General features: G+C 38.7%; 1 protein-coding gene across 1 annotated transcript in view; it reads right to left on the bottom strand.

The window, feature by feature from the left end:
- The window catches only part of fat4 (FAT atypical cadherin 4), a 391,785-nt gene that overhangs the window by 77,183 nt on the left and 295,335 nt on the right, over window positions 1-19,267 (bottom strand). The window contains exon 8 of the mRNA XM_072256139.1: window positions 3,016-3,196. Coding sequence (XP_072112240.1) covers window positions 3,016-3,196 — 181 coding nt within the window. The remainder of the gene's footprint in view (window positions 1-3,015; window positions 3,197-19,267) is intronic.

Raw genomic sequence — 19,267 nt, 5'->3', positions numbered from 1 at the left:
AAAGTGAAGTCGTCCAGGAACTGAACGTGAAACAACTGCATGAGATTTTTGCTGCAATGATTGCAGAAAAGTACGACTTTAATTTTGAAAGGGTACGTAGGTTTAGGGCATATTTGCAGGATGGTTTGAATGCTCACAAAGAACTGTATGATAGAAAAATGCGCGAGGCTAAGCAGTCAAGCATACTGTTGTTTTTCAAGCATTCCACATTAGACGACGAACCTTGACCTTCGACATCGAGGCAGGCAGACATAGAAGAAGATGACCTGCCTGCCCTGATGGAAACAGACAACGATGAGATGACTCACCAGTGTCCCACCACTCCAACATCCGGGCCGTGGACCAATACTGGGCTGCCAAGAATGCAGCGGTGCAGCGGTAGCCGGGATGCACCCAGCACATCTTTAAGAAAAAAGCCGAAATAAACAAGCTAATTAATTACGTGCTGTCCAGCACGTAAATGTCGGCCCAGATCAGAGGCGATTGCTGATTGTTCTATTTTAACTTCATCAGTCCACAGGACTTGTTTCCAAAATGCATCAGGCTTGTTTAGATGTTCCTTTAAACCTTTTGAATAGAACTTTTCGGCCACAATGAGCAAAGGTATGTTTGGAGAAAAAAAGGGTGCAGAATTTCATGAAAAGAACCCCTCTCCAACTGTTAAGCACGGGGGTGGATCGATCATGCTTTGGACTTGTGTTGCAGCCAGTGGCACGAGGAACATTTACTGGTAGAGGGAAGAATGAATTCAATTAAATATCAGCAAATTCTGGAAGCAAGCTTCACACCGTCCGTAAAAAAGCCAAAGATGAAAAGAGGATGGCTTCTATAACAGGATAATGAACCTAAACACACCACAAAATCCACAATGTACTACCTCAAGAGGTGCAAGCTGAAGGTTTTGCCATGGCCCTCACAGTCCTCTGACCTAAACATCATCGAGAATCTGTGGTTAGACCTCAAAAGAGCAGTGCATGCAAGATGACCCAAGAATCTCACAGAACTAGAAGCCTTTTACAAGGAAGGATGGGTGAAAATCCCCCAAACAAGAATTGAAAAACTCTTAGCTAGCTACAAAAGGCGTTTACAAGCTGTGATACTTGCCAAAGGGGGTGTTACTAAGTACTGCCATGAAGGGTGCCCAAACTTTTGCTTCGGGCCTTTTTCCTTTTTTGTTATTTTGAAACTGTAAAAGATGGAAATAAAAAAGTTTTCTTGCTTAAAATATTAAAGAAATGTGTCGTCTTTAACTTCATGCCTTTTGGAAATCAGTTCATCTTTTACTCGCTTAGCTATTCACAGTAACAGAAATTTTGACCGGGGTGCCCAAACTTTTGCATGCCACGGTAGGTGTATAAGACATTTCAATGTTAACAACACAGAAGAATACTCCCACAGGCACAGATTTTTAGATCCCCACAGCACAGAAACAAAACATTTGACCAACCAAGTCTGCACCAACCAACAATCACATCAATTTCATTTGATTATCCCCACAGTCCCATCAACGTCCCCAGTTCCGACCACTGATTTGCACACTAGGGAAAGCTTACAGAGGTCAACTAACTACCGACCTGCATGTCACTGGGATGTGAAGGGAAACCAAAACACTCAGAGGAAACTTATCTCACATGGAGAATATGAAGCCAACTGTTCCTCATTAAGACTAGTGGCTAATCTCTTGCACCTCAAAACCAATAGAATTAGAAAAATGTAAGTGATTTACCCATATGTAACAGAGTAACACACAAAATGCTGGAGGAACTCAGCAGGCCTGGCAGCATCTATGGAAAAACTACAGTTGACGTTTTGGCTGACTGAGACCCTTTGGCAGAAGTCGGCCTGAACCATCAACTGTATTTTTTTCAATAGATGCTGCCTGGTCTGCTGAGTTCCTTCAGCATTTTGTATGTGTTGCTTGGATATCCAGCATCTGCAGATTTTCTCTCGTTTGTAACAGAGCAAACAAGGTTCATATATTTTTAAGCATGTTTTACTTAAATGCACATCAATGAAATCTTAGGTCATCAACAGGATAAAAGAGAGGTTGTATTGGGATTGGATATCCAATTTTAGGATTTCCTGAATTCCTTTTGTGACTTGGAAGTATGTTGCATTGACAGAATACAACATCAGAATTTTAACAGCAGGGCACTTGCATTACAATGGATTGTTTCTTGATCAAAACAGGCCATTAGTGTATTGCCATCTACAGGCTAGTCTAGTAAATACTGCCTCTTTTACAATGTATTTGCACAACAGAGCAAAGAACATTTCAATTTGTTTTGACTCAGAAAGACGGAGCCCACCCTAGTCCATTATACGTTTTACTAAATAAGAAATAATGAAATACACAAAAATCTCACAATAACTTGTTGATCAGCAAAAGATTAATTGATTTGTTTTGGATGCCAATCATGTTGCATGGATGATCAAACACACTTACTTTTACACCAGCAACCAAATTAACTCCTCCTTTAGAAAACTGGCATGTTTTGGAGTTTGACAGCATGAAGCACACAATTAATTGAGAGGATTTGCATTCCATAGAAACAGAGCAACCTTAAGTTGAGTGGGTCATGAACAATATGATGGTACTATCGAACATTATCATTATCCATGGTCAGATAAATTATGAATAAATTAGGAAACCTAATGGGCAATTTTTTGGTTATCTGAAGGAATTCACTCATGTCACATGATACAAAAATTAAACCAGAAACTCATATTTTGCATCTATATACATCACTGTCCAAGTGTTCCCAAATAACCACAGAACACAACCATACCCAAGAACATGTTCTGGTCGAACATGACAGGTAGCATCCTTATAATGTAGAAAGTAAGCAGGTCACCTGTCTTACTGGAAGTTAAGGGACATCTTCTGCCTGATCAGCTAATGTGATCTAATTTTAAGGCCGATAAACATATTTCAGGTCAGAGTACATCAATGAAATAGAATTATTTTTGTACTGTGTAGATGAAGATAATAAAATTGCTTCACAATGTCCTTACCTGACCACTGCATTCACACCTTCATCAGCATCAGTAGCGTTGACAAGCAAAACATCAGTCCCAGTTGGAGCGTTCTCAGGGGTGACGGCATGGTAGGTTTTGAAAGCAAATACTGGGACATTGTCATTGATGTCATCTACAATCAATGTGATGGTGCCTGTGCCAGTAAGCGCTGGAGACCCTGCACAGAGTGAGTATAAAGACTGAGTACAGAAACAAACTAAGGGTAGAAAATTTGAACAATCAGACATGGGCATGTTATTTTCACTTTTCCTTTAACACAGACCAATTCTTCTCAAAGCAAAGCATAAGTCCATTTTTGAAATGTATAATGGCAATTTAACATGGAATGTAATAATCTGAGGAAAGTAGTCAAAAAAGACAATGGACTTCCTCTAAGCAAAACTATACTGAGTTGCTGTTAAGTGTGTCTTCCTCTTCAGTTGGATAATGTATTTAAGTTATCAGACCATGTCTATGAAAGTAATTGAAATTGTGCTTCCTTCCCATGCATTTCCAAACATTGAATTGCCCACTACTTCTGCTTTAGAGAATACATATAGAAAGCAATAACATTCAATTTTTTTAAAATTACTGACATTTGTAATTTTATTCCACAATGATTCAATGGGAATCTTATTCTATTTACTGGCTCTATATTAATATGCATCTTTGGCTTCATTATAAAGGCTCATATTAAATAATATATCCTGCCACACTAAATCATTTTTAGTCCTTTCCAACAGATTCTACATTAAATATGCAATACTGCAACAATCCATGAAGCTTCTGGAATTTTATTTGAAGATGTTTGCATTTAAAATATTAAATTATAGACTATTTGTGTTAATATTTGTGAATACAATTTTTCCACTTCGTCACAAATACCAAATGCAGAAAAAAAGACACAAAACATCTCCCTCAATAAAAACCCTTTCTAGTGCTGCTCGACAAATACAGTTTTATAACCTGGAGCAAATAAAAGCAAGGACCCTTTTTCAGATCTGAAAAAAATGAGAAACCACATGTTTTAAGTTGCAGAAAGGAGACAGGTGGAGTGAACAAAGGGAGTGCTTGTTATATAGACCAATTGAAGAAAGAAAGTTAACCAGAAACAAACCAAGATGGAAATACAATCACGTTTATAGGGAGAGAGGGGAAAAATTGAGTGGTAACCAGAAACAGTTAAGTTTAACATTGAGTCCCAAAAATGTCTACATATTTAAGCGGTTGATACAGCATTATGCCCTTAGCATATTGTGGACATTGTTCCGGCAACACAGAAGGCTGAAAACTAAGAGGGCTAACCCTAACCCAAAAAATGATAGGTGACTAGTAACTTAGGATTTCCTTACAAACTAAACAGGTGTGCTCAGCAAAATGTTTGACCACTCTGTATTTACTTTTGTCAGCATAGAGAAGCACAAATGGTGAGCACAAAATTCACTACACAAAATCATAAGTGCAAGGGAATTGTTACTTCATCTCGAAGTACTGTTGGACCTCTGGTTATGGGATGGAAAAATATAACAAGGTAGTTGTTGCATTTCCCATGGTTGTGTGGGTAGATGTTATAGGAAGAGGAGTGGGTGGTAGAGGCAGAAGAGTAGACCAGGGAGTTATGGAGAGAATGACCCACTCAGAATGCTGAAAGTGAAAGAAAGATGAAGATATGATTAGTTCTGGGATCCAACTGGAGGTGGCAATCATTATAGAAGGTAATCTGTTGAATATGAAGACGAATGTACAGGTAGTACGAAGAGTGAGTGAAAACAGAGATAAGAGATATAAGAGACATGATTGAGAGTCCTGTCAAATATGATAGGACAAAAGTACAAACATCAACTCTGTTTCACTACAACCCACTCCCCCACCTGATGAGATGATGGCTTGCAGCATTCTCTGCTGTTGTTTTTCACCTGGCAGCCATTTCAAAAATAAAGTTAATAGTAAAGAGATTGTATGACAACAGCCACAATTCCATGACTACTAACTGGCTATTACAAGTAACTGGTGATTTACTTTGCAGTTAGCACATTTACTACATTGAAAATTAAAGGTCTACACAGATATTAACTCTCAAAGTCAGTGCTGGAAAATTAATGCTGAGCAAATTTACCTTCATATGATGGCCGATTTATTTAGATTGTAATGGCACTTGTAGCTAAAACTGCCACTGACCATTAACAGCAGCCGCAAAAATCAATCCGGCAATAAATGTATCCTAAAATATACGCAAACACTCGTGCCAATTGGAAGATCTGGACTTGAAATTAACTTACTGAATGTACACACTCAACACAGCCCATACTTCTTCCAGAAGTTCACAAAGTGAGCAAGTCTGTCCTTGATTTAGTTTATGGGTTATTACAAGAGTATATATACCCAAGGAAATGAACACTTTTTTCATTGCAACTGGTGATAGCCTTAAACACACTGAGCACAGATATTCTGGGCACTGTGCCAAAAGTGCTATTGCAGCTTAGGTTGTGGGAACAACCACCCCCTTGTTCAAAGCTACACTTCCATTCCAAACATGGGCTTCTCACAGTGTTGTGAATGCCTACCAAACTTCATTCTGATTGTTCTTAGATTCAAATTTATTGATGTCTGAACAGAGATTGATGTAAAGTGCTTCCAAACAGAACTCTCCAAATCCTGAGAAGTTAGGTTTCAGGTAAATATCACCAAATAGAATGTCCAATATCTTGATATTTATCACCAATTCCACCATTGTATAGGTATAAAATCTACTGCTATTTTCTCTTTTCTTGAAGGTGACTTCTCTAATGTCTTTTCAGGCAACTCCTGCTTACATTCTATCTAGGAGACTGTTATTCATGATGGATCTTAGACTGTTGTTAGATTATTCAATGTTAGATTACATGAAGCTAGCCTGATTATGTAATCTTTATGCCTTCATTGGGCAGATGTTCCACAAGAATTATGGACATATAGCTGTAACGCCAGTTTGCCCTAGCCAATATTGAGCTCAACGCGGAGTATAATTGGAGAGCCTACAAGCACCATGATACTCAAACCAGTCAGTTTCTCATTATTGGCCAGAAAGAACTACAATTTACGAATCAGTAAACATGAATGAGGCAAGGGTGGTGGAAACTCCCATGTGGTTGCAGGAATGGAGATAGCCATTTTATGAAACTGTCCTTGCAGTAGCCATTTTTGTTTGGTGAACTGATTCTTGCTTCAGGATAACTTAATCAGAGCAATTGAACATGAGTTTCTGCTTATGATCTGTTAAACCTGAGATTATTCTCAAATAAGAAGATGTTTAATTACGTAAAGTGTTGGGCTTCCAGAAGGAACTGGCTGACCTGGTTAGACTGGTTTGAACCAGTCTGAGTTGGACATGAACAAAATAAATCACCTGAAGCACAAGGCGAGAATAAAGGGCCATAAAGCAATAGCCTTGGGCTACATCAAATGAGAAGCTGAGGTCAGTCAGATGACCTTGAGCCAATTAAATTGAAACATCATACATTGATCTGATAAGAAAAAAATAAAAATGGAGGATTTTGGGAGAACAGGCAGTGACAACTCCATGGAACCCAACAATCACAGAAGTAATGGCTCCACATTAGAAATGTGGAGATTATATTGGGATTAAGAAGAATGCCTGGCCAGTGTAGACTTCTTTTCCTAGGTGTTACTCTTCTTTAACTGTTCATGAAGGATCAGGAAAACCTACTGCGTATGCACACAAGTATTTTGAAATGTTTGAAATTCACGTACCATTCATTGAGCCAATAAGGATACTTGTCAGTAAATGCAGATTTTCTATGTGCCTAACTGATCATTATTACTGAGGATCAATAATTGGTGTACCTGTTGGGGGCTTGAGGATGAATCTATCTGTTACCTCAGCAGGAGACTTGAGTTGGACCATGTCTGTGAGGAGTTGGGTAGATAACAGTACCAACTCAGAATGAAGAATTGGGGAAGTCTATAAATCTGGAGGATTTGGACTGTTTTGTTTGGAGGAGACTCCTCCAGAAATATGTACTAGGGAAATGGCTGCAATATGAGGAGTAATTTAGTCACACTGGCGGTGAAGAAATAGTGCAATGATTTAAAAACGGCTATGATTGTGATACAGAAATCAGTACATGAAAAGAAACACAACACTGGAGATCAGAAAAAGTGCTTACAACAGATACAAAATTGCAGAATTCTGCACACAGTGGAATAATATGTGCTTCTGGATCTGAAAGAGGAGAGGAAGGTGAATATGGATATACAGATTAGAGTGATTTAGCAGAGAAGGCGATTAAATATGGTTATGATGAGGGGTCTCCTCCTGAGGATCCCCTGCCAACATACAACTAAAACGAACCAGTGGTGCCATTGGCAGGTTTAGTGCACTCCCCCGCGCCCCCCGCCCCCCCCCCCACTGCCCACCTAGTTACTATCAGAGAAGGAGGAGCTGGGGCAGTTAATCAAAACCAGAATATAACATACACTACCCCGCTCGGGGATATATCATTTGAGGGGTATTGCTTAGGATATTGGGACGTATACACCCAAGGATGATCCTAGGGAGCTGTTTCAGGCAATTAGTCATCAGAGAGCAAGACAAGATGAAGATGATGCCGAAGAAAGGTGCTTGATTATAATGTCCTTGCATCAGAACATATACTTTGCTTTGTTGGAAACACAGCAACATGCTGGGGAAGCAAGTGAGGATTAAAAATGCAATAATAAGTATTATGGGTAACAACAGAGGGGACCCAATGGATGAGCTAAGCAAATGTTACCAGAGGAGAGGAGAACACCCCAGTGCATTTGAGTCTGTCTCTGGATGGCGTCCAAGGGGTGTATAGATTACCATTAGATCAAGGTTGTTTAGGATCAGAACTCTCAAATATCTGGTTAAAACATTAGTGTTTCGTAGTACCAATTAATCTAGAAAGATGTTGGGACTGTTTGATCCCAGTGGCCCTACACATACTGAGACATGGGTACTTGGGCAAATGGTTAGACCTGGGAGAAGGAAATGCTGGAATAAGATTTTAACTTTGGGAATACTTCAGGGACAATTATAATGTTTCCCCTTCAAGAAAATATATGGGGCATCATGTGGAGAAATGCAGGTCAGTGTAGAAGCCTGGGATACCAGGGAGTCGTAAGTAAAGGAAAGTGTAACCCAAGATGAAGGGAACAATGTATTTTGTTGCAATGGAAATCATCATGACTGGGGCTATGGTTGATCTTGCTCCAGAACCATTGCAGCTGGGGTGGATGGTTTGACGTGCATGGAAAATTCTTAGGTGTCCCAGAGGGTACAGAATTACAGTTATTATATAAAATTCTAGAGGTGACATTAGCCAGTATCCCAGAAGGAATACTAATTAGTCAGATTTTAGGTCTAATTACTGAGCTGCCTTCAGGTAATGATGGCCGTGGTAAGATTACTGTTCTGTAGGATCACACTCATGTGAATTTTGAGTGGGGTACTAATTCACATTGGGGTAGTTACAACCAAGCATTTTCCAAAGGTTGGTTCGATCATTATTAACTGTACACAGGAGAACATCATACAGGGGGGAAATAGAGCGAAACGGTTCACAATGTGGGTAAGTATCAAGAAAATGCTTGTGGCTTCGGTGCTAATGAAAATTGTTCAGTCTATTTTGCCTGTCAATAAGCAGCCTTTCTTGAAATATGAACTGGTGTGACAGAAACCTTCGTCTTTGCGCATTGTACTCAGTTCCATAGTGCTGTTTAAGTTGAGAAGACCATCCTTGCAAATTAACAGATACAGCACTAGTAGAGTGATAATTTGTTTTTACCACTGCCAAATTTTGAATTTTTTTTAAACTCACAGGATGACAGAGAGTGCTATATAAGACAACAAGACATAAGAGCAGAATTAGGCCATTCGGCCTATTAAGTCTGCTCTGCCATTCCATCATGGCTGATTTATTATCCCTCTGAACCTTTTTCTTCTGCCTACTCCCTGTAACTTTTGACACTCTTACTAATTAAGAACACATCAACCTCTGTTTTAAATATAATCAGTGACTTGGCCTCCACAGTTGTCTGTGGTAATAAATTCCACAGATTCACCACATTCTGGCTAAAGAAATTCCTTCTTGTCTCTGTTCTAAAGGGACATCCCTTAATTCTGAGGCTGTGCCCTCTGATCTGGGACTACCCCACTATAGAAAATATCCTCTCCACATCCACTCTATCGAAGCCTTTCAATATTCGATAGGTTTCAATAAGATTTAGCCGTCATTCTTCTAAACTGAGTACAGGCCCAGAGTCATCAAATGCTCCTTATATGTTAACCTTTTCATTCCTGGAATCATTCCTGAGAACTGCCTTTGGACCCTCTCCTATGCTAGCACATCTTTTCTTTGATAAGGGACCTAAAACTGCTCACAATACTCCAAGTGTGGTCTGACCAAAGCCTTATAAAGCCTCAGCATTGCATCTTTGCTGTTATATTCTTGTCCTCTCAAAATGGATGCTAAAATTGCATTTGCCTTCCTTATTACCAACTCAACCTACAAGTTAACCTTTAGGGAATAAAGCATGAGGACTCCTAAGTCCTTTTGCATCTCTGATGTCTGAATTTTCTCTCCATGTAGAAAATAGTCTACACCTTTATTCCTTCAACCAAAGTGCATGGCCATACACTTCTCTACACTATATTCCATCCGCCACTTCTTGCTCTGTCCAATTCCTTCTGCAGACTCCCTGATTTCTCAACACTACCTTTCCCTCAACCTGACTTGGCATTACCCACAAACTCTGACTCTAACCATAGTTGTAACAAGTATGATGGTTGTGGGGTTGTAGGTCTTGGCTGTAGGCAACTATATCAGTAGTGTGTTGAGAATAGTTTGCATCCATTATAAATTCAACATTGGGATTCTTGCCTGAGGATTGTAGTTTTACTTCCAATTACTGTTCTTCAGATATTGAAGCACTGTGTTCACAGTGCTAACTCAGCAACTTTCAAGATGAGTTGGTAAAAGGCAATGAAATATGCATCAGGTAAGAGCCAGGAATGGAAATCCAATGAGGGCAATTTTGAGCAACTCCATATATCGTTCAGTAGTAAATACAGGAGATTTTGTCCGTGCTGGGAATCTTGTGCGACGCACACAGAATGCTAGAGGAACTCAGCAAATCAAGCAGCATCTTTGGTGAGGAATAAATGGTCAACATTTCAGGCTGAGACTCTTCATCAGGACTGGGAATGGAGGGGGCAGAAGCCAAGAAGCTATGTTCAATAGAGTTGCCATTGTCAATTCTGCAAAATAGAGTATAGTGCAAAAGCCTTGGGTACATATACAGTGCCTATAAAAAGTATTCACCCCTTTGGAAATTTTTATGTTTTATCGTTTTGCAACATTGAATCACAGTGGATTTAATTTGTCTTTTTATCAGAAAAAGACTCTTTTGTGTCAAAGTGAAAACAGATCTCTACAAAGTGGTCTAAATTAATTACAAATAGAAAACACAAAATAATTGATTACATGAATATTCACACCCTTCAAATCAGTATTTAGTAGATGCACCTTTGACAGCTATTACAACTTTGAGTCTATGTGAATAGGTCTCTATCAGCTTTGCACATCTGGACACTGCATTCTTCTCCATTTTTTCTTACAAAACTGTTCAAACTCTGTCAGATTGCATGGGAATTGTGTATGAACAGCCTTTTTCAAGTCCAACCACAAATTTTCAATTGAATTGAGATCTAGACTCATCTTGGCCATTCCAGGACATTAACTTTGTTGTTCTTAAACCATTCCTGTAGCTTTGGCTTTATGCTTGGAGGTTACCGTCTTGCTGGAAAACAAATCTTCTCTCAAGATGCAGCTCTCTTGCAGACTGCATCAGGTTTTCTTCCAGGATTTCCCTGTATTTTACTGCATTCATTTTACCCTCTACCTTTACAAGCCTTCCGGGGCCTGCTGCAGTGAAGCATCCCCACAGCATGATGCAGCCACCTCCATGCTTCACAGTAGGGATGCTGTGTTTTTGATGATGTGCAGTGTTTGGCTTATGCCAAACATTGCGTTTAGTCTGAAGACCAAAAAGCTCAATTTTGGTTTCATGAGACCAAAGAACCTTCTTCCAGCTGACTTCAGAATCTCCCACATGCCTTCTGGCCGAGATTTCATGTCAGTTTTTTTAAAGAATGGTTCTCTCTTTGCCATTCTCCCATAAAGCTGTGAGTGGTGAAGCACCCGGGCAACAGTTATTTATGCAGTCTCTCCCATCTCAGTCACTGAAACTTGTAACTCCTCCAGAGATGTCATAGATCTCATGGTGGCCTCCCTCACTAAACCCCTTCTTGCACGGTCACTTAGTTTTTGAGGATGGATTGCTCTAGGCAGATTTACAGCTGTGTCACATTCTTTCCATTTCTTGATGACTGACTTAACTGTACTCCAAGGGATATTAAGTGACTTGAAAATGTTTTTGTATCCATCTCCTGACTTGTGCTTTTCAATAACGTTTTCATGAAGTTTCTTGGAATGTTCTTTTGTCTTCATGCCAGTTTTTGCCAGGATACTGACTCACCAGCAGTTGAACCTTCAAGATATAAGTGTATCAATCATTTAAAACACCTTGACTGCAGACGGTGATCTCCATTTAACAAATTATGTGACTTGTAAAACCAATTGGCTGCATCAGTGATGATTGGTGTGTCATATTAAAGAGAGCATATACTTATGCAATCAATCATTTTGTTTTCTATTTGTAATTAATTTAGATCACTTTGCAGAGATCTGTTTTCACTTTGACATGAAGGAATGTTTTTCTGTGAATCTGTGCAAAAAAATGCCAAATTAAATCTACTGTGATCCAATGTAAAATATTAAAACATGAAATCTTTCAAGGAGGAGTGAAAACTTTTATTGGCACTGTACCTAGCTATGGCATGGTAGTAGTTTTACGTATTGCACTGCCCTGCTGCTGCTGCTGCTGCAAAAAACAATTTTTATGACATGCATGAGTGATGATAAACCTGATTCTGATATGGGTCTCTATTGGAGACTGACAGTGGGAAGGGGGCAGGAAGAGGAGAATCATGGTTGGGGAAAAGGGAAATGGAGGGAGAAGGAATCTCCAAAAAGACATCAATAAACCAACTGCTTGGAATCAAATGAATTTGCCTCATCATCTCAGGGCTGGGTGCGTCTGCACCTGCATAACCACCTGCCCCGGCACTTCTTCTCTGCCACCTGTCTCACACCCCTCCCACAATGCTCCACTCCTGCCATTCCCAACATGCTTTGCTCCTGCCGGATTTACAAAGTTGCTCTCCGCTCCATGTTGACAAATGCAGCACAGTGGAAAAGTATTAGGCACTCTAGCTATATATATTGCTAAGAGTTTCGCATGGTACTGTGTATCCCCAGGCAAGATGGGTGATGATCAGAGTCACTATGGACTAGAAATTTATCTGAAGAAGACAGGGTGCTTTTTTTAAAAATACACAACCCACCTATTGGAGCTGAAAGCTTCCAGCATGACGAAAAGAAGTACTGGCAATTTCCAATTTATTTAATTTAGATTGTGTGCTTCCTATGCCAGAAATATCTTATAATTTGTCCATTGCTGATTCTAATATGATGGTGTCATGGTACAGGATTCTGTTCATTAAATAAATTATGGCATAATTGGCTATTCCCTGTACTGAGCCAATTGTGTCACAATAACTTTTAATTTAAGAATTTCTGAAATTAGAATCAACAGAAATTCCACGGAGATTTCAATTCATGCATTTATCCAACATATCATCAGATCTTCTATATGTTAGAGAGTGATTATGGCTGTCATCAGACTCAATTACATGCATGATAGTTATGAATGCATATGCACAGAGGGACAGGCTTTACAGGGTCATATGTAACTGGACCTGTTGGCCAACAAGAACCTCAAAATTAAATTTGGCAATGAGTAAATCCATCAGTGATAACAATGTGTAGCTAACCTCATGCCTAGTACTGAGTACAGTATATATGTATATAAAAACACTACACTTTAGCACTGAAGCTCTTCATAATGCTCTGACGTAAGCATTTTAGGAGATTCCATATTTAATAGAAAAAGTAAGATGAGCATTGAATGGTGAGCCTAAAAATACACACACACACACACAAACTGTTGGCAGTACAAATACTGTATTGGACCAACTTTGGAAATTCCAGAGCAAACCAATCTCCCTGGGAGATAATGCCACAAATTTTCAAAAGCGAATCTTGCTGACTAGCATTTCTCTGACATGAGAATTGTCAACGTGCTGAAGTGTATGCATCTCTTAAAAAGCTTGCATTTCACACAGCATTAGTGATTTCAGCATAAAGAATTTAAACACACATTGTTCAGATTAGCAGTTTTTTTCTAATGTGCTAAATTATGGGGACTACTTAAAAGTTAAGTTAAAACCATTGGTGCATGGTTCCAATTAACATTGAATAATATTTATAACAGATGTGTTTGGAAATAAGTCTGCTATTTCTCCCTCAGATTATAAACAGAGTTTAAAATGGGCAATTTTACATGTTGGCATGATAATAGACAATGGCTGTTTTCATACTCTTCTGAATTCTGATATAATGGTTAGTTACTCTTTAGCCCTTACTTCAGTACCATGGCAACATAACTTCAGCAGACAAAAAGACCGTGTAGCTCAGCTTGCAACTAGTGTTGTCCAATTGGGCTAGTTATCTTTGCAATACTAAGTTGAAGTTGCTATTTATGAAGTCTAGCATCCAGGCTCTTTATTGAGCAGGCCAAAAGAATAACTTGGAGAAAAACAGCACTTCAGTAATTGCTGCCTGGTGACATTGAAATCTTTGGACCTCATTGTGCTGAGAGAATATCCTAACAAGCAAACAAAGCTGCTTATGCAATCTTGAAAAAATGAGTATTTGAGAAATATGTGAAGAATATATGGCAAAGTGTACTTGATGGGCTGAATGTCTTAATTCTACTTCTATGTGTCATGGAATTTACAGTAGTTCTAGATACTTCAGGTCAATTCTAACAAAATATCCCCACTTGCTACAATAAACGACTAACTTAGTTCGGTCTGCACAATGTGAAGAGATGCAACTTCTCTCCATTTATATCTTTTCATGCATGTTGACATGAACTTGTCTCTGATTATGTCCTATATTGCAGTTGTGCGTAATTGTGTGCTATTATCAATATCTTGATAATATCACGATCATTCTTTCTCTTTTTACTGGCTTGTATAATTTATGTATAATTTGCATTTTGTGTATGTGTACCTATGTGCCTGCAATGTTGCTGCAAGCAGATTTTTCATTGCACTCTCACTGCACGTGCACATGATAATAAAGTTGACTTAGGCAAGTCTTGAAAAAATAGGATGCAACGTATTTTTGGCAAGTGTAAAAATTTCTTATCAGGAATCCTTTCTTGGAAAGAAAGATTTCTTTATTCATTTTAAAAAGCTCCTTAACAGTTTCACACGTCTTTGAGATACAACTTTGTAAAATATGAGCATGTGAATATATTGCTCATCAGAGATAGGTGAGATGTGATAAGTCATACAAAATAAATGCAATGGGTTCTAGAGCTTCAGGATACTGGTTCCTGAGACGAGGACAAGAAGGTCCAATTTCTGTGATTTGGTTTCTTATTTCAAAAGCATAAACCATTATGTAGACTCTTACGCAAACTCACTTTTTTTTCTGTATGTTAAGTGCATTTTCTTTCAGAGTGAAAATGATGCCTGGTGATACTGATCATTGTTGCACAACCCTATTGTTGGAACATCCTCTAGAGACAATAGAGGAGAAACTGCTGCATCTTCATAACCAGAGCATGAGAGACTAGGGAAATCTTTGTCCTCATAAGAGTAACTAGGGAGAGGGAGCAGTAAGGATGGCATATTGGTGGATCATGACCTATGTGGTGAATTTTTATGGATGGATCTTGTTGGAGTTAAGGTGATGGTGAGAGGGTCAAAGGATTTAAATAATTGAGCAGTCTACAGAAAAACTGTTGTGTTGCCCGCTAGATCACTTTCAAATAATCTGTGGTCTTGTCAGAAGAAAACTGAGGTCACTAGCTAAAAAAATGTTGGAAGATGAATCGAATATCTCTATCTCTGATTCAATTCTCTGAGGGGGCTAATGCACAGGATTCAAGTAAACTGCAGAAAGCAGTAAAATTAGTCAGCTCCATTATGAGAACCAGCCTTTGAAGTATCTAAGATATCTTTAAGAAACAGTGCCTCAGGAAGGTGGCGTCCATCATTAGGGACCCCCACCACCCAGGACATGCCCTCTTCTCATTGTTACTATCAGGAAGGAGGTACAGAAGCCTGACAGCACACACTCAGCGATTCAGGAACAGCTTCTTCCTCTCTGCCATTCGATTCCTAAATGGGCATTGAACCCATGAACACTACCTCACTCCTTTTTTTTTTACTTATTTCTGTTTTGCACTTCTTATTTTAACTTACCTATTTAATATACATAAATAATTACTGTAATTCAGTTTTTTTCTATATTTATCATGTATTGCATTTTACTGCTGCTGCAAAAGTTAACAAATTTCACAACATATTAAACCTGATTCTGAATTGCAGAGATAAGATGGAGGTCATAATAGGGGATTGTATAGCTTAATAGAAAATATTTTGCAGGTGACAGAATCATCAAAAACTTGATGCAAAGCAGCGGGGAAGCAGATGATGGCTGTAGAGGTACTGTGGAGAATTGAGGGCCAAAGGTCGGGCAGTTCAGAATTAGAATGTGCAGCTGTAACTGACTTGGAAAGAAAACTGCTCCCAAGATTACAAACGCAAACAACAGGAATTCTGCAGATGCTGGAAATTCAAGCAACACACATCAAAGTTGCTGGTGAACGCAGCAGGCCAGGCAGCACCTCTTCCTAGAGATGCTGCCTGGCCTGCTGCGTTCACTAGCAACTTTGATGTGTGTCCCAAGATTACAACTATGTTTCACTACAGAAGACAGGTAGAATTGCCTCTGTCATACTATACCAAAGTACCTGTGCAATCTCCAGCTACAGTTAATTCTTTAACTTTACTTTCTACATCATGAAAAAGCACTCCTATAAATAAAAGATAACCATTAAATAGCAGTACCTGGCTTTGCAACAAACAAGAACATTAGCTGCTGCATCTTATAGAAGTAATGTGTTGCTGTCATTTACAGTTCTGGATCTTTTGGGTTTAAGCAACAAAATAATTCTTTAAAAGTAAAACAATTTTATTGATGATCAGAATGTGATTCAGCTGAGATCTTTAAAGCTACTTTACAAATATTATAAAAAATGAAAATTTATCTTCAGAGGCAACCTCTTAATTTTATTTGTTACTTTTTGTTGAGTTCTTACATGACATAAAACTGTACTCAGAAAGAGGATGGGCTGTTTTGCTGTTAAAATGAAAACCTAAAGCGAAATGTATTTGGTAGAAAACAATGTGTTTAAGACTCAGCTGCAAGTTCAGGATTCACACCAACCTCGAACCCTGGTTGCTCATTAATAAATAGTTTTCTTGGCAAGATGGAGAAGGAGAGTGCTGAACTACCCTAACCCGAGAAGAAGATGTATACTTGATGCATTTTATCAAAGCTTCAGAAGAAAAAGTATACTGAGCAACTAATAACACATGTTATGCTACAATGGACTTGAAATATGTTAACCATAAAAATGGTTGACAGATTGTAAGTTGTCAGTAATTCGAACTACTTTCAAAATGAAGAGGAATCCTCTTTATACAGCTGAAGAAGAAATTGTAGTCTTTGGAACTAATAAAAGGCAATGTGAGCCGTTCATTTGTAGGACCATAAGCTGTTATGGCATCTACCATGACTAAAGAAGAAAGCAACTATGGTAATAACTTAAAATTTCAGTTGGTGGAACCATTCAACTGTGGCAATGGTATGCATCCATGGTAAGCTCAAAGTTCCTCCAGACCAATTCCTTTGGCCACAAGTCCATCAGGAAGTGGTCAGGAAAGGTGACCACAGTATGGAGTTCTTCTGCTACTGGAGGAGGAGGGTCCATGTGGGATGAGGAAGCCCCCAATTATTGTAGTAGTTTCCCACCCCTGCTTGCCAATTGAGTGGCAGCAGTGTTATGATGTGTAGGAATGTAACAGAACAGTATGGAATGCATTGACTACGCATGTAAAGAATGAAATGGCATTAGATAGTTTATCCTTGTAAATGTTTTTAATATGAATAACATTTATTTTGATGCTAAAAAAAAAGATGGTGCCAGTACACTCACTAACTTCCAGGCTGAGCAGCATACTACATTTTGCAAGTTTACTGCAGGTGATGTCCTCAAACAAAAAAAAATGCAGCTTAACAGAGTTTAAGAACTACATTAATAATCTTTAATTCATTTTATAATTTGTTTCCTGAAAAGCTTCTGTACGTACTAGAGAAATGTACCAGCATAAGATGATATTGGCAACTCAACCTGGCAGAGGTAATTGACATCCTTTTCATTCAGCTAAAAACCTAATGTGTAAAGTGGTCATAGTTGTATGGTGAACAACAAACTTATGAATCCTCTGTGATAGTAAGCTACAGAATTTTAGTTGGTTAGAGCTCTGCCATATCCTATGTATGGTTAAAGGTCCCTAGGCAGTGGCTTGTCCCAATTTATAGATTAAATACAGTATTTATATAAATACAAATTTATGGTGTTAAGTTTCTCTGTATTTATGATTTCTTCACAAATTGCTAAGACCTGTAACTGGGACCCCTTCTATTAAGCAAACTACACAGCTACTAAAATTATGAGGGAACTAAAACTTTCAAATGCCCTCCAGTGAAATCAACATAAATATATCACAATTGAAAAGGCAGTAATCCCCATTTCTTATCTGCACAAAAATCCAGTTGTTACATCTATGTGGGTACATTACATTCCCTTTGCCTTGTGATACTAAGCAAGTATGTCAAATAATGCATTTCCTTAACTTAAAACACCAGGACTGATCTATACAAGGGCCGCCTTAGCATTTATATTATCTGGAATTATTCCAGGCACTTGAGGTGGGATAAGAGTGGAATTTTTAAAATGTGAGAGTTTTCTTTTGCAATTGATTGTTTTCAGGAGTTTAAAGAAAAACTGCTAGATTGACTATTGTAGCTGTTATGGGCTGACAGTACTGGTACACAGCCAATTCTCCTTCTCCACCTGAGACAACAACCCCAATTAAGCTGTTAAATTTTTGGGTATGTATTAGCAAAATGTTAACGTACCATACCCCAGAATTTGCTCTGAGGTTCACTTCTGTACAATTGCCATAACATCCTGTAGTTATGTGAAAGGCATTCCATGAATCCATTGTTTTATTTTACAAGAGGCAGGGAGAAGTTCTGACCTGCCACGAACCTGCTCCTAATTAAAAGTTCTACATAAATTAGCTTTAAAATTTTACCAAGAAACGATTACCCTTTCTTGTTGATGGATACTTCTTTATTCAAATTCTGGCAGCCATATCCTTAATCAATCATTTATTCTTTGCTGTTGGAAGCTTCGATTTAGGTATGGTTCATGAAAATTGGTAGGATACATTCCACGATTGTAACTCCTTACTCAATAGTCAGAGTAAGTAATTAAGTCATGTGCATTATTAGACTTACACACCTACCACTCTGAAGTCTTTTAGACTTCCTTCTGCTGTAAATTTGTTTAGCTTTGCAAGGTTAAAGGAGTGCCATAACAGGAATGCTGTTATTCCATTTAGCATTCACCTTTATGCCAATGTGACTGGCAACACTATAATTAATCTTCCACATCAAAATAATGTGTTAATGATTCAAATTTCACACCAGCAGGCTCTAACTGGATTATCATATGGATAAAAGTCGTGTTGGCGCGTGGCCAAGTAGTTAAGGTGTTCGTCCAGTGATTTGAAGGTTACTAGTTCGAGCCTTGGCTGAGACAGCGTGTGTGTCCTTGAGCAAGGCACTTAACCACACATTGCTCTGCGATGACACTGATATCAAGCTGTATCGGTCCTAATGCCCTTCCCTTGGACAACATCGGTGGCGTGGAGAGTGGAGACTTGCAGCATGGGCAACTGCTGGTCTTCCATACAACCTTGCCCAGGCCTGCGCCCTGGAAACCTTCCAAGGTGCAAATCCATGGTCTCATGAAACTAACAGATGCCTCTAAAAGTTGTGAGCATCCTAACTTCTGAAAGCTGAAAGTATGGGTTAGACAGACAAAAGTTCACTGA

This window comes from Mobula birostris, chromosome 4 (assembly GCF_030028105.1).
Source record: "Mobula birostris isolate sMobBir1 chromosome 4, sMobBir1.hap1, whole genome shotgun sequence".
Taxonomy (NCBI): Eukaryota; Metazoa; Chordata; class Chondrichthyes; order Myliobatiformes; family Myliobatidae; genus Mobula; species Mobula birostris.
The sequence above is the reverse complement of the archived record's forward strand: the minus strand, read 5'-3'. Positions and strand labels throughout refer to the sequence as shown.